We start from the raw sequence: 26912 nt of genomic DNA on the forward strand, positions 1-26912 counted from the left end.
GTTAAACAATGAACAAATATGAAAAAACATCTGAAGATATTTTTATACCATCATGTGTTGCAGGAAAGAAACAGACATTAAAAATGTAATTATATGTTATAAACCTCTCACTTTCTATTGCAACATCATTTTTATGAGCAATTCACTTTAAAAGAAGCAGACATAATGTCAGGATTCCGGCAGTTACTCCAATTAAATCATGAACCATCATGAGAATAGTAGAAAATCTTTTTCATATGTTATTATTCCCAGAATTCACAAGAGATAAGCAGAATTGACAGTGGACACTTGGATATAAAATATAAAACATTTTTATTGGAATATGTTGGGAGCAGAAAACTCTTTGTCTGTATGTTACCTAACAGATCTGCAAAGCTTGAAAATTGGACAAGCTGACATAAAAATCTCTTCAGTTAACATGTACCAAACACTCAGTTTTAAAGTTTCACTTTTAAAATATAGTTCAGAGGCATTCAAATATATATATCCAAATAATAAAAAAAGGCATAGAAATATGTATTATTTCATTATTCTTTGAGTTGTCCTGTCAAATGTGCAAATCACAAACAAGAGACTCCCAGCCTACAGCCAACATCAAATTAAAACCAAGTACTGTACAAGACTAATTCATTTTATTTTAGAAACTGGGTTATTTTCTCAATTTCTTCAATGTGAGCATTCCTTCATCTTGTCTTGATGCTGACTAACAACTGTCATGATTAGTAACGATTCTGTTCATTTGGAGTAATCGCTTTCAAAGGCTTTCCCAAAGACCAAGGTTTACATTTTACAATTTACACTTCAAAATCTTGGAAGAGGCAGGTATCTTGGTTTGAAATCCAGTGTGAAACATAATGTATCTTAATATCGTATCACACCCCCAAAGCATAAAATCCACCTAAATTTTGGGCAGAAGTCTCACAGGTTGACAGATACAGATCTGCCTGGCAATAAAATTGATCTAAGAACATTTTCCACCCATGAACAAATAACAAAGAATTTAAAGTTTTTGACAAATTAGTATCCTGTAGAAAACAAAGCACAGAGTATTACTTTCAGAAAAGTAAAGAAATGTGAGAAGGCTTCTCTTCTGAATCTATTTATTTTAATCCAACCTGGAAGAAAATTCAGAATTGATGTGTTCGTAGTCACCTACTTTCATAGACAAGGTTGGGAAGGAGGCACCAATTTCACCAATTCTGTCAGGAATTTTTAGAACGAGCATGTACAACAGCAAATGTATGGATGGAAAGTCTTGTGTTTGAGCCCCTGTCCAAAATATCGCAAGAGGAGATGACATTTTGCAGAGCTTGAGCATACGCTGAAAGAGAAATTAGCTTTATTGGGATGTATACAGTTTTGAAGGCAAAAACAATGGAAAGCATGATGGAGAATTATGTGCTACTTGGAAAATAAACATTTTGTCCTCTACAATAGTAGAGGCTATACAATCAATGTAGTAGTTCAATGTTTATGGATTTTACTACCACAATCACAGGTTTAATTGTGTGTATTCTAAGGCAGTTTAGAGGCTTTCTTATCTAACTGCATAGTTATGAGTCTACCAGTCTGATACAGCAAAATGGTTTCTTTATGTTGCATTGCTTGTCCATAAGAATCACAATTCAAAGTCTTTGCATTATACCCAAAGTCAGAAGTTAAAACCTTTCTTTATACAAATGAGTTTCTTCAAAGGAAAGAACCTCCACTGGTTTCACAATAATTAAAAATATTTGCTACAGTATGAAGCAGCAGGGATTTTGTATAACAAAACAGAACGTACAGCTGTAGATAGGCAAAGTTAAATTTGAGCAACTTCCATTGTGAAGTACAGTATTCCACCTTCTTTATTTCAGCTTTGAAAAGAAATATATGAACAATACCTGATCATAGCAGGCAATCTTGGGAGCTATTGTTGTTTAGAGTGTACACCTACAGATTTAGAATCTGTCTGTTCATGTAGTTTATTCAGTATTTAGTTGACAATTTTTTTTAGCTGGTTACTACAACTGTAACTTAAGTTCAGAGAGCTCTCTCTTTCACAGAACTGAAATGCTGTCAAACTGAGGTAGAAACTGAATTTGTTTCAAATCTTACTGTATATCAACAACTGCAAGAGAAAAGCATGGAAGAAGATATTTCAAACTGTAATTAACAATACATTCCCGGAGCTGACTTCCTGTTTTGAGCTTCCCCAAAGACAGACCGCTGACCGCGATCGTGCGCAGCTTTGGTTCATGCTTGGGCGTCAGAGAGCCCCAATCCTTTGGATTCGGAGCAGAAGTTACCTCATAGGGGTGGCAGAGGAAGGGGAGACCGTCAGCTGGGTAGAGGGGAGTCGCAAATCCCCTCCCTGGCTTGGCAATTGCTCCCTCCCAAAGACGCCTGAAGCGGTGGTCTAAAATGGCCACCCTGAAGGGGATGATTAGACAGGAATAAGATTGTGCACGAGAGAGAGAAAGAAGCGAACAGGAGGAGGAACAGGACGATATAATCAAATGGAAAATACCCCCAGGATTAACATTTCAAAGAATCTTTAAGAAAGGATCTAAGCGGCGAAGAGAAAGAGAAAAAAAAAGGTGTGAATTGCTTTTGATAGCGTCGGGGCTTCGAAACCGCAAAAGGTAGAAGCTGGAGAAGGAACTATATAATCAACTTGGATAAGTATACTTTGATTTTATATTGGCACTAATAAAGCTGAACTATAAACTGTTAAAGAGGAAATCTGATATCAACGGGATTTAATCTATTTTTTGTTGGAAAGTTGTGGTTTTCGCAACTCTGAATAATAGAGAATAAAAAAGAAAAGAGGGGGTGAAGACTTAGCATAATAAAGAGTGCCATCTCAGTTAAACTCAACTTGTTTTTCTTTTAAAAAATTCTTCTTGAAATTGCATGGAAATTGATACAATAAAGCAAGAACATTGAAATATTGTAACAAAGAAAGAATTACGAATATTCTGCCTTTGGATTAGTTGCTGATTCTGACATGAATTTGGCACTGGATTAGCGGAAACTTAAAAACTTGAGAGGAAGAAAAGTTGATTGTTGGAAATAAACTTTAAAGATACTATTTGGATTAAATTGCGAATTGGAAAGTTGTAAAATGGCAATTTCTCTTCTGACATTAAAAATGGAACTCAGAAAAATGAAAGAAACACTACAAGAACAAGGTGAATCGCTGGATTTTGCTTTAAAATTTATTGAAAATGCGACAGCAGAATATGAACAACAAAGACAAAAGGCAGAAGAGGAGGTGGAGCAAATCATAGAAGAGACCATCTTTAGTGATCATCGAGAACCAAGAACTCTCAAAAGAAAGAAGAGTTGGAAATAAATACAGGAGATTTAATAAATTAAATAAAAAGGGGAATATCTGAAAAATTAAAAAAGGGAAAAAGAGTCAGCAGAAATTCAAAGGGTGAAAGGAAGCTATAAATAGAGAGAGGGATAAAAACTGGAGTGAAAGAACAAAGGAGAAAAGACAGGGAAAGAAGGGATAAGAAACAGGATTTGGAAACAAAAATATGGTGTCAGCCTTCAAGAACTTCCTCCTTTCCTTTGCTTCTTTCTGGCTGCCATGAGTAACGGGGGTGGTGGTGGAAAGTGTTGAAAGAGTTAATAACTGATATTGTATAACCTGGGGTTTCTCATTCCTGCTTAGCTTTCTCTTCTCTGCGCAACTGCAACCCTTTATCTGAGTAAGCCAAGGTCAACTAATCATCACCACCTGGAGATGTCCGCATGATGTAGTTCACAACTTTTAATTGGAAGAACCGTTTGTACTGTTGGGGGTGGGAACATTTCACTCCCTTGATATATGTGATGTACGTGCCTAATTACCCAGATTCAGAATCATCTTGTTACCACTAACTTCCAGTAAGAGACATCTTTTCTCTAATTACAAGAGTCTAAGGATTTCTTTCCTGGATGTAGAACGGAGCAGCAGCTGACATTATTCTGAATGTCACTCTACCAGCCCACCCGGAGAGATAACACAATTTCTTCCGAGGGGGTCTGAACATCATGTCAACTCCAGCCAGCGACCAAGAAGACCTGGGTGCCATTGGAGGGCAAGATTCGCTCCTGCTAGAGGAAGTAAGAGAAGCTGACTTGTTAGCAAAGCTCAATCTTGAGGAAAAACCAGCGGTAAAACCCAAATGGTCATTGGGAGTAGGTTGGAAGAATCCTGAGGAGCTCCCCCCCGCCCCCCAGGAGTCACCAGTACCTGTCAGCATGGAAGAGAGGAGCCAAGGCAAGAGAGGGAAAGATTTTTTACCAAATTAAGCCAAACACCTCATGGCTGAAGCCCTCGGAGAGCACGCTGAACAAAGGTATGAGGGAGGAGTGGGAGGCAGCTCCAGCCAGAAGAACCCGAGCAGCCATCCCCATAAATCAAGCTGGGCTAGCACAACAGCAAGCAGCAACCCCGGGGCCCTCAGGAGAAGGAGTAATTGCCAAAAGACGTAGAACTCCAAAGTTGCCTCCGTTGGAAGTAAAATATGGGGGGGATCCCAAGGAGTTGGGATTTATCCTAGCACAAGTTTGGAGCTATATGGAGGAATAAGGAGGGGATTTTTCCTCAGAAGCCGCCAAGGTTAGTTGTGTTACCAGGGCTCTGGAGGGCCCAGCTGCAAAGTGGATGGTGACTGCAAAGTGGATGGTGACTGGAGATGTATACCAGAGCTGCATTGCCAGAAGAGACCCCAATGATCTGCAGATGTGGTACGTGCTGGCAGCAGAGGTGGAAATTGATTTAACCTGAAACAGACATCGAGGAGGCTTTGGTTGGAGCAAGCCCTCCCCTGCATGTCCTCCAGAAGCCTTCAAACCCCAGACGAGGGAGGTTGTAGAGGTCGCCCATCCGAAGGGAGACGGGCTGGGAACTCCAACCTCCTCTGAAGAGAGTGATGTCGATTCAGAAGACGACTCATTGGACTAACGTCTTTTTTCTAGGAGGGCCGAATGTCAGCCTTCAAGATCTTCCTCCTTTCCTTTGCTTCTTTCTGGCTGCCATGAGTAACGGGGGTGGTGGTGGAAATTGTTGAAAGAGTTAATAACTGATATTGTATAACCTGGGGTTTCTCATTCCTGCTTAGCTTTCTCTTCTCTGCGCAACTGCAACCTTTTATCTGAGTAAGCCAAGGTCAACTAATCATCACCACCTGGAGATGTCCGCATGATGTAGTTCACAACTTTTAATTGGAAGAACCGTTTGCACTGTTAGGGGTGGGAACATTTCACTCCCTTGATATATGTGATGTACGTGCCTAATTACCCAGATTCAGAATCTTCTTGTTGTTACCACTAACTTCCAGTAAAAGACATCTTTTCTCTAATTACAAGAGTCTAAGGATTTCTTTCCTGGATGTAGAACGGAGCAGCAGCTGACATATGGGAATTGTAAAAAAATGGGGAAATCCTTACTTGGGCACAGAGTTAATGGGTGATTATTATATAGAAAGGGGATTCTGCAAGGTATTGAGGGGTAATATAAATAAATTTATAGTTACGAAATAGGGACATATAGGCTGACAAGATGGAAAAACAGAATTGTTATTTTTCGAATAATGGAATCTAATGCTCTTCCTCTTTATGTAGAGAGATAATTTTAACAAATAATGGAATACGTATATTAGATATATTGAAATATTTTTAAGATTGAAATGTTGGCTTTTTTGGTTTAAGTATGAATGGAATAATTAATGGAATATGTGTATTAAATATATGGAAATAAATGAAATGATATAGGAGGAGAGCTGAAATTGAATTAACTTTAGGGCTTAGGATTGTTTTACTGTTTTAATGAGTAGATTAATGTCCTTTTTTGGGGTGGGGGGAGAAATTTAATGAAATTTAAAAGGAGAAAAATCATGCAGAATCTTATTTATATATGCTATGTAGTTTTAAAGGGATTATTAAGTTTAATGTTTGAGGTAATAATGTTAAATGTTTTAACGAGATTTAAAAGGGGTGAAAATAAATGAATTTATAACTTAGAGGTGACGCACTTATATTAAAATTTCAGGGGGGAAACCAATTTATAGAAGAAGTGTTTTTTTTTAATTAGAATTTAAGATGAAATATACAAATGTTACAGTTAAAAGTACTAAAGTATAATGATTATGAAGTTATCATAAGTGAATTAAATAATGAGATAAATATTTGGAATGATACAAAATAGAAAATGTATAAAAGCACTGTTAAGATAAGGAATTGGATATAAAAATTGAATATGTAACTATGGTCATATTTGTATGTATATGTGAAACCTGTACTCATGCTGTTCACTAAAAAGAGACGTTAAAATATGGAAAACTGAATAAAACTTGTTTAAAAAAAAACAATACATTCCCAGAGTTATGGCAGATAAGAAATATCTCACTCAATGTCACTTTGCACATCTGCCACAGACAGTGACGTCACTGGTGGTGCACTGAGTTGCCTTCTCTATTTCACCAGCTGTTTTAAAATACACTGAATCAAATCCAAATTAGAGGGCTGGTACTCAGAATAATGGAGCAAAAGGGACTTCCAGATATGATACCTTTGTGGTTTTTGTAGAACATACAGTTGTTGGCACAGCTATCGGGATGAGTATCCCAGAAACCTGACCCACAAAAGCACAACGGAGGCAAATGTATATTATACATGTCGATCTTCTCTCGCATCTGGGCTCGTAATGCTTCCACATATCTGCAAAACACATTTTTTTTTCCTGTTCAGCAACAATTTCAAAGCCTTAGTGCTAGAACCAAATTTCCTGGCTGAATCTGCTCAACATATTTCAACTATTTTTCTCCTGCAACAAAGAAGCAAACCAAACAAGGAGCTATAAGGTCACTTAGGTTTACTGGGACATAAGCTTTTATGGATTAAAATCAAGATTGCAAGATTCATAAAGTGTTGTTTTCAATTGGTGTGCAAATTAACATAAGCCCCTGAAATGTTTAATGATTACAATTAAAGTAATTAATCGTCACATTAGATAATTTAATTTTGCTTTTTTTAAAAAAATTCTCTACATCATTACATAGGACATCTTCAATCACATAGTTACAGAAAAGGTACGGAAACCTAATATAACTATAGTAAGTTCAAAATACAAATCTCAGATAAGAACCAGCAATATAATGAAGTGTGGATTTAATTGTTCAGGAAGATGAGATTCTTACTGTATTTTCATGTGATGTTATATGCATTCAGAAATAACACATTCCCTCTGCCCTGCTGTAATTTTTTAAACCAGGGTATACTGCATATCTAAAATGCTTGAAAAAATTTGGGAAGGTCATCCACAATTAGGCACAAGCCTGTACATGTCCTCTCTTTTATTGATAGCTTCAACACTTCTAATCATCCGGATGCCCACAGAAGAGAGCTGCAACTAAACTGATGGGCTCAATTTCTCCAAGTACTACTTCTATTCATGTTCTACAGTGGATGTGGGGCCTCAAGGTGGCCTCTGGTCATTCTGCTTGCCCATAATCACATGCTGCTGCTGCTATGCCTGACCAATGGGACCATTCCTACAATTGTCAGTCCTACAACTATCACCAACTTACTGTGATATCCTGGAGCAGGATTACCAAGTGAAAAGGTTGGTTGGAAGCATCTGCAAGTATTATGGCCAGATACTGATTATGTCTGCTGGTTTAGCAATTTGACATAACTCTTAGAAATACAAGTAGTCCTTGGCTTACAAGTTCATTTAGTGACTGTTTGAAGTTACAACAGCACTGAAAAAAGTGATTTATGATTGTTTTTCACACTTATGACCATTGTGCATTCTCATGGCACGTGATCAAAATTCAGATGCTTGGCAACTGACGATTGCAGTGGCCATGGGTCATGTGATCACCCATTTGCGACCTTTTGACAAGCAAAGTCAATGGGGAAATCAGTTTCACTTAACTGTATTAATTTATCAATGACAGTGATTCACTTAACCATGGCAACTAATGTCGTAAAATGGGGCAAAATTCAATGACAGACATTTGGGCTCAATTGTGGTCGTAAGTTGAGGTCTACCTGTACTCAACACCTGGAGAAGTTCAGCTGCCTTTGGTTGTACTGGTGGTGCTCCCCATCAGTTATCTCCCGACTAGAGGCTAAGAAGGACCTTGGCCTTTAGGCTTTGTCAGGAGACTAGACCAGGTGATTGTTTGTTCTGGTCTGGAAGTGCTTGTAAATGCATGTTTATTGGACTCCAATAAACTTTAACTCACCTAGAATATTCTTTATTTTTTTGTACTAGTTTCTTTTCTTCTGGGTCTTCCAGTTTCAGTTGTTGCAGTTTTTCACAGGTTTTCCCCCTGGGGTTAGCATTTTTGTGTGAAGCTATCTCCTGTGTCCTTTTCTCCTTTGCTCGTTGTTCCTCCTGTATCCGCTGTTCTTCTGCATGGCGCTGATACTCCTTTTCTTTCCTAATTCTGTGGCAGACAAAATTTCCAATCATTCTAAATTAATTATTGGAGTACAGAACCAAATGTCAGAGGAACACAGCTGTCCATTCTGTTTTGCTATGAAATTTCTATATGAAATAAAGAGAAGATTATAAAATCTGGTTAAAGGCATATTATTGTTACTTTAGTTTCAGTAGTCTGAAAACATAGCGATCAGTTTTGCATCTTATTTAGCATGTTTCTGCATGGTATACTTGACTGTGTATTCCACATTACAACTTTTTTCCCCTTTACCTGCAAATGTTTGGTTTCTAACAAACTGTACATTAGAACAAAAAAAAATCTCCAAAAAATAGCTAGTATAAGAGGAGCTAGGGGACAGTGCAAAAGAAAACAGAAGAGAAATTAGGTTTCTAACAAAAATATTGACAGAGTGTTTCAGCTAGAGAATTCTGTGTACAGGTAGTCTGCAATTTACAACAGTTCATTTAGTGACCGTTCAAAGTTACAATGGCACTGGAAAAAGTGACTTATGACCATTTTTCACACTTATGACCACTGCAGCATTCCCAAGGTCACATGATTTATATTCAGATACTTGTCAACTGGTTCATATTTATAACGATACCATATAACTTTGTAATATGTAACTATCGATGAAACTCCCTAATTATAGAACACTAAAAAGAGCAAGGACTAGAAAGTTTTTCTTAAACGGTAAGAAAAGAGCAGATAACACAGAGGTAGCTAATGTCCCAATTCATGCATTTGTGTGAGCAGATATGTGAAAAACAAATCAAACAATGTCAATAGATAAGTTTTATTTTTGAAAATAGGCCAGATTTAACTTCCAGATTTTCTGTCTCATATGTGGAATGCCCAGGTTCCTTGGTTGTAGGGAAAATGAGATAAAATTTTACATTTTTGTATTAATAAAGCTAGAGATAAATTGTATATACTATGTACTGAGTTTAATGATACATTTGAGAAACCTTGCAAAAATTTAATAACAGTATTAAGGTTGCAATGTCTGTGGGTCATGTGATCAACTTTTGAGATCTTCTGACAAGCAAAGTTAAGAGGGAAGCCAGATTAACTTTACAACCAGGTTACTAATTTAAGAACTGCAGTGATTCATTTAACAAATGTGGCAAGAAAAGCCATAAAAGGGGGCAAAACTCACTTAACAAATTTCTCATTTAGCAACATAAAGTCTTGGCACTTTATGGTTGTACGTCAAGGACCACCGGTACTTGTACCGGAATGGTACAACATAGAGCTTTCATTATAAAATCATGAAAATTCAGTCAAATTCAGTCCCTCACAACAGTCTTTCGTCACACCATTAATGGAAATAGCCATATTCAGAAGAAAGATATTCCCAAATATTAGTCAATAGGGCACAAACAAGCTGTTGCGTTTATGCCACAACTAGACTTCCTAGAGGGGTCTGGTTAGTCATTGCGTGAAAACAGAATGGTGGGTGAAATCGACCTTCAGCCCAAACTATCAGAGGGTAATTGCATAGCTGCTGCCAGCTTACTAAATGAAAAGCTCTTCAAATCAATGGAAAAACACAAGAATTTAAAAGGAAAAATATTTGTTTTAGAAAACCACGCTGCTTAAGAAAACGTAGCTATTTAACTCTGTTGTTTTTCCCCCTTGGGCAATCTCTTTAAAACTCAATATTTGTCCAGACTTTACTGCATCATTGTAAAGTTTTCACTAGTAAAAAGCTATGGGAGCAAGGGTAATTTAACCAAATACTTACAATAAAAGATGGCATTCTCTCCTGTATAAAAAGGCTCTGCCAAGTAGGAATTTATCATAAGAGAAGATTCCTCAGATGTTATGAGAAAGTGAATATCTGCTTTAATGTACAACTTGCCCAGGTGACCTAAGATTCTTTTACCACTTTATTTTTTTAAAATATATCCAATAAAATAAATTTCCTCTGGAACTTTTAAAAATGACAATGGCCATAGCTTGGCACTTCTTTTTTAACTTCATTTCACTGTAGTTCAAGTGAGATACTATTGCACCAAGGCCCCATAACTATGACAGGAAAGGGAAAGCTATAGGTCAGAACAGCTGTGTTGCCAGCTGTCAGTTATTTCTGATACTCTCCTGGCCACTAAAATTAATGAAATGAGAAGCTGATATGCTGAACATTAAAATACCAGCCTCATCATTATTTTTGAGCTCCATAGAGACATTTTTAGAAACCAAACATGAGTGGCTACCACCCAGTAGTTCCTTAGCCTTTTTTTCTTTCAAAAGTATAGAGCAATGTTATCTTTACTTTCATAGCACAAATTGAACCAATTCATTTTATCTTGCCAAACGTACTAAGAAAAAAGTACTAAGACTGCTGGATTGGAAATGCTGACTGCAAGAGAAAATATTCTCAAATAACATTTCTATTAAATTGAGAACTTTAATTAAAATCAGAATCCCTCCATCTATTACCTACTTATGCAAAAGCATGTTAGCAATCATTTTTATATTCAAGAGGCAAAAAAGAATGGTCATCTACTGAATGTGTACTTGTCTATTTTCCTCTGCCACTCCTTCTGTCTTTGCTGCTCCTTCACTTGCTCTCTTTCGATATCCATGAAGAGGCGCCGATATCTCAGATACTGGCTTTGGTGCTATAGAAAAAGAAGAGTTTCAGTTGGATCCCAATGCTAGATCGTACTATTCAACGCACCACCGAGGAAAGTTTTACTCTATTCTTCCTGACCAGAGCAAAGGCCAATAAATACAGCATGGCCCATACAAGTGATTTAACCCGGACCACCTATCATTAGTGTTCTCAACGGTTGCATTTAGAGTATATTCTCATGAAATAATTAGATGAAGAATTAATACATGGTGAACCAGTATATTTTTCTGTTCTTTCGAATCTCATCTGAATCCTATTAGATTGCAAGTCAGTGCGCAGGAACTATGGTTTTAAATTTTTGCAAGGTTTCTCAAATGTATCATTAAACTCAGCACATAGTATATACAATTTATCTCTAGCTTTATTAATACAAAAATGTAAAATTTTATCTCATTTTCCCTACAACCAAGGAACCTGGGCATTCCACATATGAGACAGAAAATCTGGAAGTTAAATCTGGCCTATTTTCAAAAATAAAACTTATCTATTGACATTGTTTGATTTGTTTTTCACATATCTGCTCACACAAATGCATGAATTGGGACATTAGCTACCTCTGTGTTATCTGCTCTTTTCTTACCGTTTAAGAAAAACTTTCTAGTCCTTGCTCTTTTTAGTGTTCCATAATTAGGGAGTTTCATTGATAGTTACATATTACAAAGTTATATGGTATTGTTGTAATCTATTGGAGAAGTTCACCAAATAGATCTCTTCAGTTAGACTTCTTTCTGGTGGCTAGTAATTAGACCACAATTAAATAAAGACACCCACAAATCTACTCCTAGCAATTGCACACAGGCACTGTTACAAAAAGTCTGTCACTGCCATTTTTATAGATCTATATTAAATTTTCACAATCCAGCCTTGGAATTCTCAGACAGCCTATTCAAGTTGACCTATGTGGATTTTGGTGACATCTGGGATCAGGTCAGGCCGCCTAGTGCTGCCACCTATGGATAGAAACAATAATTCTAATCTTTACTCAGGGATCAGCAATGAGGTGCATAATTAGGTTCCTGATCAAAGTCATGATAGGATTGAATAAGGTGAATTCATGTTAAGATTATATACCTGCTTCTTTGATTGTTCCTTCTCTATTCCAGGCCAGAATATATGAACAACCTGAGCCTCAGTATCAGCTGGATTATTATCTTTCATGGTATCGCTATTTACCTGGAAGAAAAAGCAAACAATGAGAATAAAACTTATACGTGTGATCATAAATACTGTTGAAACCTGGATAGCTTTTTTTTCATAATTTTTTCAAAATGCTTTTTCTTTCCTGTTATGCAACAGTGCAAACTTTAACATACCCTCACTATCAAGCAAAGAATATGATTCCACTTCCTATTACTGTTATTGGTTTCTGAAAATAGCTTTTTTGTTTTGATAAGCAGCTATATAGAACTGTACCAAATCATCAATCTCCAGACAACCCAAAATGTATATGACAAATAGCATGGAGAGTAAAACAGAACACTCTTCAGCACCCCACCAAGTTAGCTTTTCCCTGAAAAGTGTCTTTATGTTGGGAAGAAGACAACTATAGAAAGTTTGCTTGCAATCCCATTATATATAAAGGGTCAATTCAGAAAATCTCTTATAACCTTCAGCCTTAACCATGGTGTATTTCACTATTACGTTGCAAAATTGTCTATGAAAAACAACCAGAAGCACAATATTTACCTAATACTTAGCATATAAAAAGGATTATATCGACAATATGCAATTATTCATTATTATAGGGCAAAAGAACAATTAATGTATAGGAAACATCTGCAATACATCAATAAATGTCTAAATCACATTTCTTGGGTGTTTTGTTAGGACTAAAAACTAGCTTATAACTAAGCTATAATAATTTAGCCATATATTGCTTGAATCTTGAACTACTTGTCAGTACTAAAATAGAAAGCATTTTAATGTTCAGTTCAAGAATTCACAGGCATATAAGAGGAGCAGCTCTTCATTTCAATAATATAGTCTCTCGAGGAAGAAGAATGCCAATATTTTGCCAAAAGTGTTTAACATAATTTAGGTTATTTATTCATTTATATATCAAATATACATGGCTACCCATCTCACAAGAAATAAGTGTAAACTATCAAATAAAACACATATATAAAACCATCATAAAAAATAAAATTATATTAAAATATTATTAAAAATTAATATATATATTTTAATGATATTTACCTATTATGGCATGGAGTGATCATATCAACTACAATAGTGGAAGAATCTTAGAATGTTATTGGTTCTCTGAGACTCCCAAGCCTGGTGACGTAAGCAGATATTGAGGAATTTTTGGAATATTAACAGAAATAGACCTAACCTTGCTGGGGTGGGGGTGGGGGTAAGAAAATGTTGCATAAGGCAGATGACCTGGTAGAGAAAGCCCACTTTCTTGGGACTATCAAATGTAAAGCACTAGCAGATGGTTAGTTGAACTAGATGTTGAGAAGTCCTACTTTTTGAAATTCTGTGTTGTCCCATTTCCCTTCTTGTTCTTGAAGTTCTGCTGGAAGATCATGGTGTCCCTTCAGAGGAAGTTCTCCCATATCACCCTCTTCTGGACTTAGAGTAGTTGTGCTGTAAGGTTCTGCATTCTTAAAAAAAAGACATTGCAGCCAAAGTATTTTTTATAAATTCATATAAAAGCTAGCTGCCAGCAATAAACCTAAATTGCAACTGTGGTCTTCAAAGATTATAAAACTATTGAACAAACCACAAGATAGACATATCTAGCAAGAACAGTGAAGATTCTGTATGTTCCTGCACAAGGTTTATTTTAAAGTTGGAGGTAGCCAGGTAATTATAAATAATCCTTGGCAAATGAAAAAGGGCGTTGGTACTTACCTGATACGGCCATTCTATTTGAGCTGCGAGGAGCATCCAGAGATGGGAGGTGCTTCAGTCTCTGCTTGCTTAGGCTGAGCTTGAATTGAGGAACGCTCCTCCTCCTCCACATGACTCTCTTCCAGGGCGTTCCCCAGTTTTGCGAAGGCGAGAGGAAAAAAAGGTTGCTTCTATCCCTATCACCTAAATAATTTTTGGTCCTTGGCCAAGAGAGAGAGGCCCACCAGACGGAAAGTAGGGTGGGGCTGGATGCTCCTCGCAGCTCAAATAGAATGGGCGTATCAGGTAAGTACCAACGGCCTTTCTCCTATGAGCTGCTCGGAGCATCCAGAGATGGGACATACCAAAGCTTGGCCTGTCCTAAGGGAGGGACTCCGTCTGGTCCTGGATCTCCCTGGGGTCCCTAAAACACGTTGCAGGACCCGCCTGCCAAATGAGGCCTCTGCAGAGGCAAACAGGTCAATTTTGTAGTGCTGGATGAAGGGGGAAGGTGACGCCCAGGTCACTGCCCAGCATATTTCGATTATTGGAGCCTGGGTAGCCCAGACCACAGAGGTGGCTGCGCTCCTGGTAGAATGGGCTGTGATGCCCTTAGGGACTTGAAGGGCCTGGGAATGGTACAATTTTGCTATGGCCGCCCTAATCCATCGTCCTATGGTAGACGATGACACCTTGTGTCCCAGTGTTTTGGGTTGGAAAGACAGAAATAGGGCCTCCGACTTCCTGAAGGGCTTTGTGCGTTTGATGTAAATTCGCAGCGCGCGCGCGTCTTACATCGAGTTTGTGCCATTGTTGTTCCCTTTCCTACGACGGATTGGGACAAAAATTTGGGAGGATGAGCTCCTGGGTTCTGTGGAAAGCTGAATTGACCTTTGGTAGAAAGGTGGGGTCGGGTCGGAGAACCATCCTATCTGCGTGAAAGACACAGAGGTCTTGCCTGACAGACAGGGCTGCTATTTCCGAGATACGTCGGGCTGATGTAATGGCTACCAGGAAAACCACTTTATATGTTAGGAATTGGAGACTCGTCTCCCTCAAAGGCTCGAAAGGCTCTTTGGTATGGGAGAGGAGGACTTTATTGAGGTCCCAGGTGGGATAACAGTGCACTGGGGGTGTGTGCGTAAGTTGGTAGCCCCTCTAAGGAAAGCCTGGATGAGGGTGTGGTGAGAGAGGGAACTGAGACCCTCGTAAGAAAGGACTGATGACAAGGCAGCCACCTGACGCTTTAGTGTGTTAGGGGACAGCCCCTTGTCAAGTCTCTCCTGAAGGAATTCGAAAATTTGAGCGATGGAGGGAGAAACTGGGTTAATTTGAAGTTTGTTGCACCAACGACAGAAGAAGGTCCATGTGGCATTATAAATTCGGGTGGTTGATGGCCGTCTGGCTGCTAGGATGCTGTCAATGACTTTATTTGAGAGCTGTCCTTTCCTCAAAGTGCTCCGCTCAACCTCCAAATGGTCAGTTGGAGCCATTGCGGGTCTGGGTGTAGGAGGGGCCCCTGGGACAAGGAAATCCTGCCTGGTGGGATCCTCCAGGGGGTGGGCACCGAGAGAGTGCGGAGGTTTGCAAACCATGGTCGTCTGGGCCAGTAAGGAGCCACTAGTAGCAACTCCGCCCTTTCGTGGAAGAGCTTCTGTATCACCCTGGGTACCTGAGCCAGAGGAGGGAATGCATTGAGGCCCCCCGAAGGCCATGGGCAGCGGAGCGCGTTGTGATTCTCCGCTCCTTGTGATGGGTATCTTGAGATGAATCTGGGGAGCTGGGTATTGAGGGGGGAGGCAAACAGGTCTATCACCGGTTTCCTGAATATCCTTGTTGCCTCTCTGAACAGGGACGGGTGGAGGCACCACTCCGATTGGTCTATGGTGGCCCTGCTTAACCAATCTGCTTGGATATTTGATAGCCCTAATATGTGCTCTGCCTTGATGGACAGGAAGTTGGTCTCTGCCCAGCGACAGAGGCGCTCGGCTTCCTTCATCAGCTGGATTGAATGTGTGCCCCCTTGTTTGTTGATGTGTGCTTTGGCTGTGACGTTGTCTGTCAAAATGAGGATGTGTTGCCCGCGTACCTGGGGGAGGAAGCTGCGCAGGGCCAGGAGAACGGCGTGAAGCTCCAGCCAATTTATACTGCATGATTGTTCTATTGCAGTCCATCTCCCCTGGGATGAGAGACTGGAAGTGGGCGCCCCATCCGAATAGACTGGCATCCATGGTGATAGTCAAGCCTTTGAGGTTCCTTGAAGAAACAGCCCTTGTTGATGAGTGGTCTTGCCCACCAAAGGAGGGATGTGAGGACCTTGGGCGGAATCCTGGCCGGGAGCTTGGAATTGCTTCTGCCGGGTCTCTGGTACGGGAGCAGGAACCACTGGAGGGATCTGGTATGAAGACGGGCCCAGGGAACAATAGAAATGCAGGAAATCATTTTCCCCAATAATTTTGACAATTCCAATAAGGGCACCCTCTTGTGGTGTCTAGTTTCCTTAACCAATTTTTGAATACTAAGGAGTCTTTCTGAGGACAGGTAGACCTTACCTTCCACTGTGTTGATAAGAGCCCTCAAGTGGGTTATCCGAGTAGAAGGAAATAACTGGCTCTTTTTCCAATTTATGAGGAACCCATGTTCCTGAAGGAGATCTAGGGTGGCCTGGGTGTCCCTCACTGCCTGATTGATAGATGATGACTGAATTAAAATATCATCTAGATAGCATTGGAGACGGATGGGGGTATTTCTGATATGAGCTGCCAGGACTTTGGTAAAGGTCCTGGGAGCGGAAGCCAGTCCAAAGGGAAGGGCCACGTACTCAAAATGTTGGTTATTGTAACAGAACCTTAGGAATTTAGAGTGGGAGGGCCGAATGGCGTTATGTAGGTAAGCTTCTGTAAAGTCTATGGATGTGAGAAAGTCCCCCTGTCTGATCCCCAGTAGTATGGATTGAAGGGAGTGCATTTTGAACTTGCGGTAAGTTAAGAAACGGTTAAGTTGCTTCAAATCTAAGATGGCCCGCCATCCCCCCGAGTTTTTTGGAACGATGAAGAGGTGAGAATAAAAGCCCCGACCTCGTTGGTCTGGTTGAACAGGTTGGATGGCCCTTATATTAAGGAGGTGCTGGATGGCAGAAGTCATCAGATTGCGTTTAATCGGGTCTTTGGAGAGGGGGGATGACATAAAGAAATTTGGGGGGGATGGAATGGAACTCGAGAGCAAGGCCGAGTCTAACGGTCTCCCTGACCCAAGAGTCAGAAGTAGAAGAGTCCCATATAGTGGCGAATGACTTTAGGCGCCCGCCGATGGGGATAGAGTCCTTATGTCTATCTGGGACGTTGGTAAGGCCTGCTTCCGGACCCCCGAAAAGGCCTTTTATATTGGCTGCCCCTCCTACCCCTTTCTCCAGAGTCGGGTCAGTCCTGGAATTGGCCTGGTCTGAACGAGGGAGGCCTCTGATACCTGGGAGAGAAGGGGGCCTGGTAGGAGGGCCGAAAGGAGCCCCTCCAAAAGGGCTGCAGCTGTCTGGAATCTGACCTTCGGGTGAGGGAAGGGAGAAATTTCTTTTTGTTCCTGGTCTCCATAAGCAAAGGGTCCAGGGAGGGGCCGAATAGTTTGTCTCCCACTATGGGAGAGGAGGCCAGCTTGGCTTTGTTTTTAAAATCCGCTTGCCAGTGTCTGAGCCATAGCAGGCGGCGGGCCTGGACGTGCGCTGTAATTGCCCTGGCAGAAAATTTGACGGTGTGATATGTGGCGTCCGCTGAAAATTCAGCTGCGGCAGTGATCTTAGCAATGTCTTGGTGTGCTCTGGTGTTAGAAGCGGGGATATGCTGTTTAAGCTGGCGCAACCATCGAATTGAAGACCTAGTAAAGAAAGATGTGGCCGTAGCTGATCTTATGGCCCATGCATCCGACTGATGGGCCCTGCGCAGGGCCAGCTCGGCCCGCTTTTCTTCCGGCTTTAGGGCTTCTAAAGCCTCAGTAGGAGTAGAGGAGGATGCCAGGCCCACAATGGGCTCATCGACCTCAGGGGTGTTCAACAGATTAAAGAAATCCGGATCTAGATTGAAATTTTTTTTGTCGTGGTTAGAGGGGGCTGGGGGAACCCCTACGGACGCTAGTTGTTTTTGGACCAGATCTGCAAGGATAGGGGAAGCTGGAATAGTCTCGGCCTCTACCACTGGTTGGTTAAAAATGAGGTCTTCAGGTCCTTCCCCAGGAGAGGTAGGGTGGACTGAGGGGGGTTGCTTAATCAAACCTGAAATATTTTTGGCCTTGTACAGTAAGGATTTAAATAGTTGCGGCTTAAAGAGGCCCACGAAGGCGGGCTGGTCAGGGGTGAGCCCCTCGTCCTCGGACATTTCGTCCCCTAGGGGGTCCATGTCTGATAGGTATGTGGTATAGTGTATGGACCCCAGATCAAAGTCATGTGGGTCCATGAGTTGATCACCTTCCTCCTCCCCCTCTTCCATCTCCTCCTCCTGCCCCTGAAGGGGGGGTTCCCTATGCAAGGGCACCTGAGCCAGACGCTGTTCAGACCTAGGTAGGGAACCTCACGGAGTGAGATTCCTGGTCAGAGCCTACCGGATACAGACTGGACCTGGAGGCTTGCTGGATGCCAGTTGCGATGCCTTGGCAAATAGCCAACTCCATCCAGGATCTTATCTTTTCAGGGATCTCCTCAGGGGGCGACTCCTCTTGGCGGAGACCGGCAGCAGTCGGGGTGAAGGTAGCCTCTGGAGCCCTTCTGGTCAATGTTTCAGGACCCAGAGCCTGTTGTTCCTGAGATGGCAAGCTGCGCCTGGAGGAGAAAGAAACATCTGGGGGGGGGGGAGGTTGAGCAGAGGTAGAGGGACTGGAGGATGGGGGAACCTGAGGCACCTTGAGTGCTTCCTTAGATCTTCTGTCTATTTCTTTTTGCAGGGCCTTGTGGCGCCTTAGGGCGTCCCTCTCGGCCGTTTTGGAGGTCTCCTTAGCCTGCTTGCGCAAATGATGGGTTTTGGCTTTTGCCTTCAAGGAAGGTCCGCTCGAGGTATTGCCATCTGCCATTGCAATGACTTAAATGTGGCTGGAGTAAGTCAGAAAATAATATGAGGCGGTTGGCACGCCCAGGGCCTGATCTAGCAAGACGGTGTCCCTGATCAGTATTACTTCCCCCTTTTAGAATAATTTGTCTTTCCTTTTCTCTCTCTCTCTCTCTTTTTTATAATATATAGATATCTCTAAAAAGAGATATGCGTATGTGGTGAGGAGAAAAACAGTTGAGCCGCACCGCAGTGATAATATTTTAATCTGTAAATATTATACTGTCAATATGAATCAATGTTATAATCAGGGTGGTTGTTATACTATCCCTGATCCTGGGATAATGAAGGAAGCCAATTAGCCAAATTTCGAAACACCTAGGCCCAGCAAAATTAAGGGTAGGGCCTACAGCAGCCTCTCTGCATGGGCTGACACAAAGGCCTGGGTGCAGCTGCTGTGGGAGCTGTGAGGTTGGCCAACGAGAAAAAACTCCAAGTAAATACAAGTTGAATTGGTAATCTAGACTCAAATCTGAAGAAAAAGCCAGGCGGCGCCTGATGCTTTAGAAATTTCCACTCACAGCTTCAGTATAAACACAAACAAAATGGCGCGCGCCACGAGGTAGCCTCCAAAATGGCGGCTGCTATAACGACACGCCTCCCAGCAGCTATTTCCCTGCCTGGGAAATAAGCCAAAGCTCTTGCAGAGAAGATGGCCAGAGAAATAAGTCAAAGGGTTTCCCTTTGCAAGTAAATAAACAGCGTTCAAGGGTGGGGGGAAAAAAACGCGGTGCGGCTCAAACAGAGCAGATCACAGTGAACCGCTGTGAAATGGAGCGATAAGGAGGCAGCAGCGGCAACAGAATGAGGCAGAGAGAGAAAAAACAAGGAAGGGATTGGCTATGGGAGGTAGTGCGAAGATCGCTACTGACTCTCCCTTCGGGGCGAAAAAGCGCTTCCCCCTAAATGGCAAGGATTGCCAGTTCACACAGTTGTGCAGGGACTAAGGAGAGTATAAATCAAACCTGAGAAATGCTGATCTGAATTGAGAAAGATTAATCCAAAAATTCCTGCTTCGGCCAAGGAGCAAAGCAACAGCACAGCCTGTCTTGCACGGGGCTGAGCAAAAACTGGGGAACGCCCTGGAAAAGAGTTATGTGGAGGAGGAGGAGCGTTCCTCAATTCAAGCTCAGCCTAAGCAAGCAGAGACTGAAGCACCTCCCATCTCTGGATGCTCCGAGCAGCTCATAGGAGAAGGTAGCTAACTCAGCTTCATGAGAACCCTGCTGTTAAAAAGAAGTAGATAGATACCTAAACAAACATTCAGATTCAGTAAGGAACTCATTTGAATCCTGTCTAGGTTTGGGCATCATGAAAGCAAATCAAGGGTAAAGTCTAATGACAAACCACTGTTCATCGAGTTTTTTGCAAATCACAGGGAGATGTGTCCCTCCAAGCTTGCATAAATATTTTGGTGCAAGCAAGATCCTTCTCTAACTTAATAACTTCCAGTTGGTTTTAGTTTAGTTTAGTTTACTTTATTGTCATTGCACCTCCTACAATGAAATCAAACATCATCTTCAGTGCACATTTGCAGCTGTACTTGCCAAAATTCTCAAACAAAATATCTACTCCTATATTAGAAGCCAGGGTGGCGCAGTGGTTAGAATGCAATATTGCAGGCTAACTCTGCCCACAACCAGGAGTTAGATCCTCAACGGCTCAAGGTTGACTCAGCCTTCCATCTCAATAAAAATGAGGACCCAGATTGTTGGGGGCAATATGCTGAGTGTAGGGTTTGCTTAGAGAAGGCTTTAAAAAACTATGAAAGGTATGTAAGTCTAAGTGCTATTCAAAAGTAGGTAGAAGGTTCAGTGTGGAAACCAGAACCTGCAGCTGCCCAAATGTCCCATTTTCCTGCCATGCCTTGATTTACGGTTTTAAGGAAAACTTAGTAAATGGAAATGTAATTCCTGCTTTCCAGCCAAACAAATACTATAGTTCTTAGCATGCATGACATTATAAGCATCTCTGTGCTAATGACCTGTCTTCCTGGAGGAGTCTGATGAGCACCTCCTGGAGGTTCTGGAGGTTCATTTCCTTCTGGAACAGCTTTTCGAGAAGCCAGTTTGTGACGGACCTGTTGCACCGTTTTCCTTACCTGAAAAAGATTTATACAAAGAAGCAGTTAGCACACATTATAAACAGGCTTTGCTTGCCATTAGTGTATTAAGGCAGAGAACTCAAAACAGAAAAAAAAACCATTTACAGTTTTGGCTAGATTTGAGAACTGCTCCGGCATGTAATCTGCTTGCTGTACATAGGTGACTTTGTCATTAGTATTGCCAACGGCAGAATCTCTGGTGTATCTGTAGAGACATGTATTTTTCTTGGGGGTCAACCGCAATGCAGAATCTGAAAATCCTACAATAACAGAGCTTTCTTTCAGGGCCTGTCAAAGGAGAAAAAAGTGTGAGAATGAGCTGCAATGACAATGAGAAAGAAATAGGTATCAAGTGACAGGAAAGGAAAAGTATACACAGAGATTAGTAGTTTCAAACGGAAACAGATGCATATGATTAAAAATAATCCTTGAAATATTGCTTTATACAAATGGATTCTATTAAATTGTTTTCTAACTATTTGAGAAGAAGATATCGGAGTTAGATTGCAGTAAATATGAACTAAAATAATGTCAAGAAGGCTTAAAAGCAATAGTTAAAATATGTAATTAAGTATCCTGTGCAACTAAGGAGTGGTGTCTTTTAAAATGCAAAAACTAAGACCACCCAACAATTTTATGTTATTTATGTTAAAAGAACTTCATTTATGATAAGAAACAGGCAGATTACAATAACAGTACTCTCTAAACTAAATTGATGCTTTTTATTGCACAGAAATTTAGTTTTCAAGAAGAAATTCACAACATATTTAACAGAAATAGAACCTTACAGCTTCGTAAGATGTCTTCAACTGTTGTTTCCTCTTTAGATTAACACGTTGGTTCACCCTGCGTTTTACTTCCTGCTGAAAATGTTTCAATGTTTTCTCTTTTTCTTTTTTTTGTTCTTTGTATGCTTTTTCAACCTGAATAGCTGTAGCCTGAAATAATTAGCATTAAACCAGATAAACAGATTACAAGGGAACCATACTTCAGAACAGCAACAAGATTGCTGTTAACACTAAGTTTATTAAAACAGAATAGCAATTAGTGGCCTTCCAGATGTTAGATTCCAGTATCTCTGGGTCCTAACCAGAATGGCCTAGTATCAGAGATGACAGGAATTGAAGTCTAACAGCAATGGCAGGGCCACAGAAACCCCATTTAGCTTAATTAAAAGGAGTAAATCACAGCCCAAAAGCTATACATTGTTTTGATGTTTACCATTCAAAAGTATACTACCATTACACAATCCCTCAGAACAGAAATAGTTGTTTAGATAACTACTCCAGCCTGCTGGAGAAGACTACTGCGAGTCTCTTGGACTGCAAGGCGATTGAACCAGTCAGTCCTAGAGACCAACCCTGACTGCTCTTTAAAAGGCCAGATCCTGAAGATGAAACCCAAATTCTTTGGCTACCTAATGAGAAGGAAAGACTCACTGGAGAAGAGCCTAATACTGAAAAAGATTGAGGGCAATAGCAGAAGGGGACAACAGAGAATGAGGGGGCTGGATGGAGTCACTGAAGCAGTCAGCATGAACTTAAATGGACTCCAGAAGACGGTAGAGGACAGAAAGGCCTGGAGGAACATTGTCCATGAGGTCGTGATGACATGACTTTGCAACTAACAACAACCTGAAGAAGTTTTAGATTTTATCTCCAAGACCTTAGGAACATCTGGGATTTCAGTGAACCAATGCCAGTTGGAGTAGAAAGTTAACCAGATAGCTTAATAGTCTGAATTTTTGATATTGATTTAGGTAACTTAACACTTAATACTCACAAAAACTGGGCTCTCTTCTCCATCATGTTGGGCACTCTCCACCCAGGCCCCAACAGGTGCTATGCACTGAGTTCTTCCTGCTAATACATTCCAGTTGATTGATGGAGGCCTCAATTTAGTCTGGGCAATTTTCTGGGAACAATATTGTTGTAGCCCCTTCTTGGGTAATACCATCTCTGCAACAGGATAGGAAGGCCAGGGTTTCCTATGGAAAGACACAGTCATGCTTAATAAGCATTAGTTCATAAGAAAAAGGCCTAGCTCTATTTATGTGCCAGAATCACCCTTTAAAGATAGTTGCTAATTTAACTGGAAATACAAGCTTACTTAAAAAAATGCTGTTCTGCCCTGTTTCTGTCAAAGCCAGCAAACATGTCTTGTAACATTTTCTAAGAGATCATGTAGCCCTACAATGCTGACATTCTCAGAGTCCTCTTACTGTTCTAAGATCATTTTCCTACAAGCCAAAATTTAACCTTTCTTGCATAATAATTTCAAAATTTCCATATCCATACAATCCCTTGTTTGCTTGGCATCATCTATCAATAAATCTATCTCTTATTATATGAATCCCCATTAAAAGCTTTAATTAAAACAGAATTTAGGCCTCCCGGACTGGCTGGGACAAAAAGGTGGGGGTGAGAAGAAGATATTTTAGTTTTCTCCTCAGTTTTCATCAGCGATTTAAAGACTATGGGCTTTATAGAACTAGAGCTAAATACAATTATTTTCTTAGTTTGGAGTCTAGGCATGCAGAGTGTATCCTTTTCCCATGTGGCAAAAAGAGAGGATGTAACAATTAAAAATTACATAGTAGATGCATTGTTCATTTGCTTGAACATCTGCAGACCTGCCCATGCACATGTAAAAAATAACCATCTGAACAATTCTTAGCATTAACGGTGACTTTTTCTGCAAGGAACTTTATTAAAGGTGGGGCACAGTCTAGTTCAGGGATCTCCAACCTTTAGCAACTTTAAGACTGGTGGACTTCAGCTCCCAGAATTCCCCAGCCAGCAGGTTGAAGTCCACAAGTCTTAAAGTTGCCACGGTTTGAGACGGTTCTCCAAACTTGGCAACTTTAAGACTTGTGGACTTCAATTCCCAGAGTTCCTTAACCAGCCGACTGGCTGAGGAATTCTGGGAGTTGAAGTCCACCAGTCTTAAAGTTGCCACGGTTGGAGACCCCTGGCTAGGTAGCCAGGTAAGGACAAGCAGGTGCGGTTGTCACGTGAAATCTCTGCATTGGGGCTTCATACTGTTCTGGAACCCCCTCAATTACCTCCTTTTGGCCCCCATACCACCCATCCAAAGTTCCTAAATATGCTTCCTCCCAGCCTTTTTCATACCGTACGCCATTTTGGCGAAACTGTGGAAGGGTCGCTATCAGCAGCCACGGCACCCGCCGCCCAGAGAACCCACTGGGGAGCCCCTCATTGCGGTCTCGGGCCCACGGAGAACCTTCCCACCTGTCGGCAGCAGCCCCCGCAGGGAAAGATCGCGTCCCTCCGGGTTCACACCATCCCAGAGGCCGACCTCCGTCCCGCACCTTCCCCGCTCGGCTAGGAGTCGGACTCAACCGCTACCATGGCAACCCCTCCTCCCGCGAGATTTGGCGCTGGTATTGCTGGACCTGTGGCGCCGCTGCCATGGCAACCAACCCTCCCCCCTTCCTCTTATCCCCGCGCGCTCACGTCTTCTTTCCTCACCCTCAGAAACAGTCCGCTTGACTTCTCCCTCCAACCGTCGTTTTAAAACCTCGCGCCGCTTCCGCTTCAACCGCGCGATGACTCCTCCCCGTCTTCCCCCGGGCACCAATGCGGGCGGAGAAGCGGCCGTGATATCATTGTAAGCCGGGCTCGGCCGTGTGATTGGTCGGTATTCTCTTACAGCCTTTGGCTGCGCTTTGGATTCGTTTGAAATTTGACTCCGCCCTTCAACTCAAGGAGGCTCCTACTAGGTATTGGTTGCGCCAATCAGATGCCTTGGTTTAAATTAAAGGCCGCGTCCCACTTTCGCTGTTGAAGCTGTTATAGTGGAGCTGATTGGCTGGGTTGCCCGAACGCGCAAAAAGAGTTGGCGATGGTTTAAGAAGGTATCTGCAAAAATACGGGTGACCTCTAGGGGGGGACTATAGAGATTCAGAAAACGTCTCTTGGTTGCCCTTTAGTCCTGATTTGGAGTTTCGCAATGCAGCCCAGATTTAGTTGCCCCCAAAGTCATCATAATTATAATCCTGAATCAATCTGCTACAGAATGCAAATCTTAAATTGCGTTTCAACTGCTTTGACATCTATGAAAAAGATTCCAACTAATATCTTTCAATTGAATGACATTATATGCCCAGCATTGCCTGGCACTTTTAAGATGACTTGGTATTTAATTGAGAAATTGATGCCTGGTGTTGATCTGTTGTGTAATGAATGCTGCATTGCCATTTCCTTGAATCTTTTGCTTCATTAAGTGACATGCTTCTATTGGCAAATATAAATATAGATAGGGATTTATAAATATAAAACCCTATGTTCCTTTTCTTGTCATGTGCTCTTTGTCTTTTAACTCCTGCACTGCAATCATCACCACGGATAATGCATAGCAATTAAAAGATTTCCTCTTGAAGCAGAGTTGTTTGCTTCTTTGAATAGTATGGAACTGCCCAAATCTTTGGAACCCACTTTTTATCCACAACAAATCAGCAATGCCAGATCAGAATGTATCAAAGAATTTCACTCTAAATGATAAATGTGGGGTATAATAAATAATAAAGGTAAGCTACGTTTTTTTAAAAAAAAAGAAGTTAAAAAACTCTACCTTTCCAAAAAGTATCGGAAGAAAAATCCAGGTCCAGTTCCAAGACAGGAATAAAATGGAGGCTGCTTAAGAAAAAAGGCCTGTTTATTGACGAGCAGATATAGCAACAGCATGTGGTTCTGGGGCAGCTGACAAATTAGCTTGATGAATGTAAGGATTTTTATACAGTTTACAGTATTTTGTAATTTTGAGGTTTGTTTTGTGTGCTTTTATTATTTGATTTGTTTTATTTGTTTTGCAAGGGCTTCTGATGGGACTTGATTACCAGCTTCCTGAACCTAATCCTGTCAGGCATGTGTAATTGATTTTATCCTGCTAGTTTGCTGCTAGTTTGCCTTTCTTAATTGGACCAGTTTTGTTTCTGCTTTTCTCAATGAATGGGGTTAAGGTCCTGTCCTGTCCTTAATCCCATCACCTGGAGGTGAAGGTGTTTTGTTTGTGAATAGGCACATTGAGGCCTTCAGCCTCTTAAGAACATGTTTTATCCATTTTCTCCTTTGAGGAAATATAATAATCTGCCTCTTAATATCCCCCAAAATATCTCATTCTTCTGGGGGGAGGCTTCCCATAGTATATTTCTAAGACATTGTCTCTTGTTCAGAGGCACTCTTGTAATTACTTTAGGATACTTCTAGGGAAACAGAAGTTAAGCGGATTAAATACTCATAGCTCAAGATATAATTTTAAAGCATTTGTTCATGCTGAGTGGCACGCTTATTATTTGGACCAAAGCTTTAGTTACGGTATTTACATCCTCTATTTCTATCCATTTGTACAGAGTGGTTCCCTCCACTCTTTCTATCATAATATCTGTGAGATGTGTCAAAGTAGGAGATGACCGTGCCAAATTGTCTCACTGGAGGAGACAAAAATCTGAAAGCAGCTTCACTGTAATCCTCTAAGTCTATGCTACATCACGTGCACTGTTTCCATTTCTACATTGTGGTTTCCTTCTTAGTTCTGGGAATAGGATTTAGTTCATGATACAATCAGAAATACTTTCACCAAAAATATTGATAAGCTAGCAGCTGAATGCAACTTTCAACAGAATGCTGTACTGTCTTCCTTTGCTATAGACTATGAGTTCCTGACTCTATAGAGGCACAGTTGCAAATTTCAGTTGGATTAGGTGGTTGTTTCTACAGAAACCTTTGCATCAAATTGGAAAAAAAAAATTCTTCAAACAGTCTCTCATAGATCAAAATATTTGGAAATGGGTT

At 41.0% G+C, this 26912-nt stretch overlaps 2 protein-coding genes across 5 annotated transcripts; both read right to left on the reverse strand.

Annotated features, from left to right (window-relative positions):
• Positions 1–295: 295 nt before the first annotated feature.
• Positions 296–24717, reverse strand: CCDC15 (coiled-coil domain containing 15). Of its 4 annotated transcripts, none has more exons than XM_087939005.1 (11): positions 24591–24717; positions 22882–23057; positions 21888–22037; positions 21205–21387; positions 20980–21096; positions 13542–13679; positions 12142–12243; positions 10953–11056; positions 8229–8432; positions 6548–6696; positions 296–1321 (listed from the first exon to the last, which is right to left on the reverse strand). In XM_087939005.1, exons 2-11 carry the CDS (start codon positions 23053–23055, stop codon positions 1203–1205), a joined length of 1440 nt encoding a protein of 479 aa, XP_087795131.1. In that variant the 5' UTR covers positions 23056–23057; positions 24591–24717; the 3' UTR covers positions 296–1202. The 4 variants fall into 4 exon arrangements, with proteins under 4 accessions (XP_087795131.1, XP_026573854.1, XP_026573855.1 ...); XM_026718069.2 differs by having other exon boundaries at positions 22882–23086; positions 24591–24716; XM_026718070.2 differs by lacking the exon at positions 24591–24717 and adding an exon at positions 24351–24496 and having other exon boundaries at positions 22882–23086.
• On the reverse strand, positions 16769–18498 carry LOC148125041 (uncharacterized). Its single transcript, XM_087939006.1, has one exon. It carries the CDS (start codon positions 18381–18383, stop codon positions 17328–17330), a length of 1056 nt encoding a protein of 351 aa, XP_087795132.1. The 5' UTR covers positions 18384–18498; the 3' UTR covers positions 16769–17327.
• Positions 24718–26912: the final 2195 nt, after the last annotated feature.

Source organism: Pseudonaja textilis, chromosome 9 (assembly GCF_049901715.1).
Source record: "Pseudonaja textilis isolate UNSWEBS1 chromosome 9, rPseTex1.2, whole genome shotgun sequence".
Taxonomy (NCBI): domain Eukaryota; kingdom Metazoa; phylum Chordata; class Lepidosauria; order Squamata; family Elapidae; genus Pseudonaja; species Pseudonaja textilis.

Excerpts from the sequence above, each read along its gene's own strand:
- CCDC15 (XM_087939005.1), bottom strand. The coding sequence starts at position 23,055 with ATGGTATTACCCAAGAAGGGGCTACAACAATATTGTTCCCAGAAAATT. Across the intron at positions 22,038-22,881 it reads GAGAAGAGAGCCCAGTTTTT|GCTACAGCTATTCAGGTTGA; the intron begins GTGAGTATTAAG and ends TAATTATTTCAG. Across the intron at positions 1,322-6,547 it reads GTTCTACAAAAACCACAAAG|CGTATGCTCAAGCTCTGCAA; the intron begins GTATCATATCTG and ends TTTCTCTTTCAG.
- LOC148125041 (XM_087939006.1), bottom strand. The coding sequence starts at position 18,383 with ATGGAAGAGGGGGAGGAGGAAGGTGATCAACTCATGGACCCACATGAC.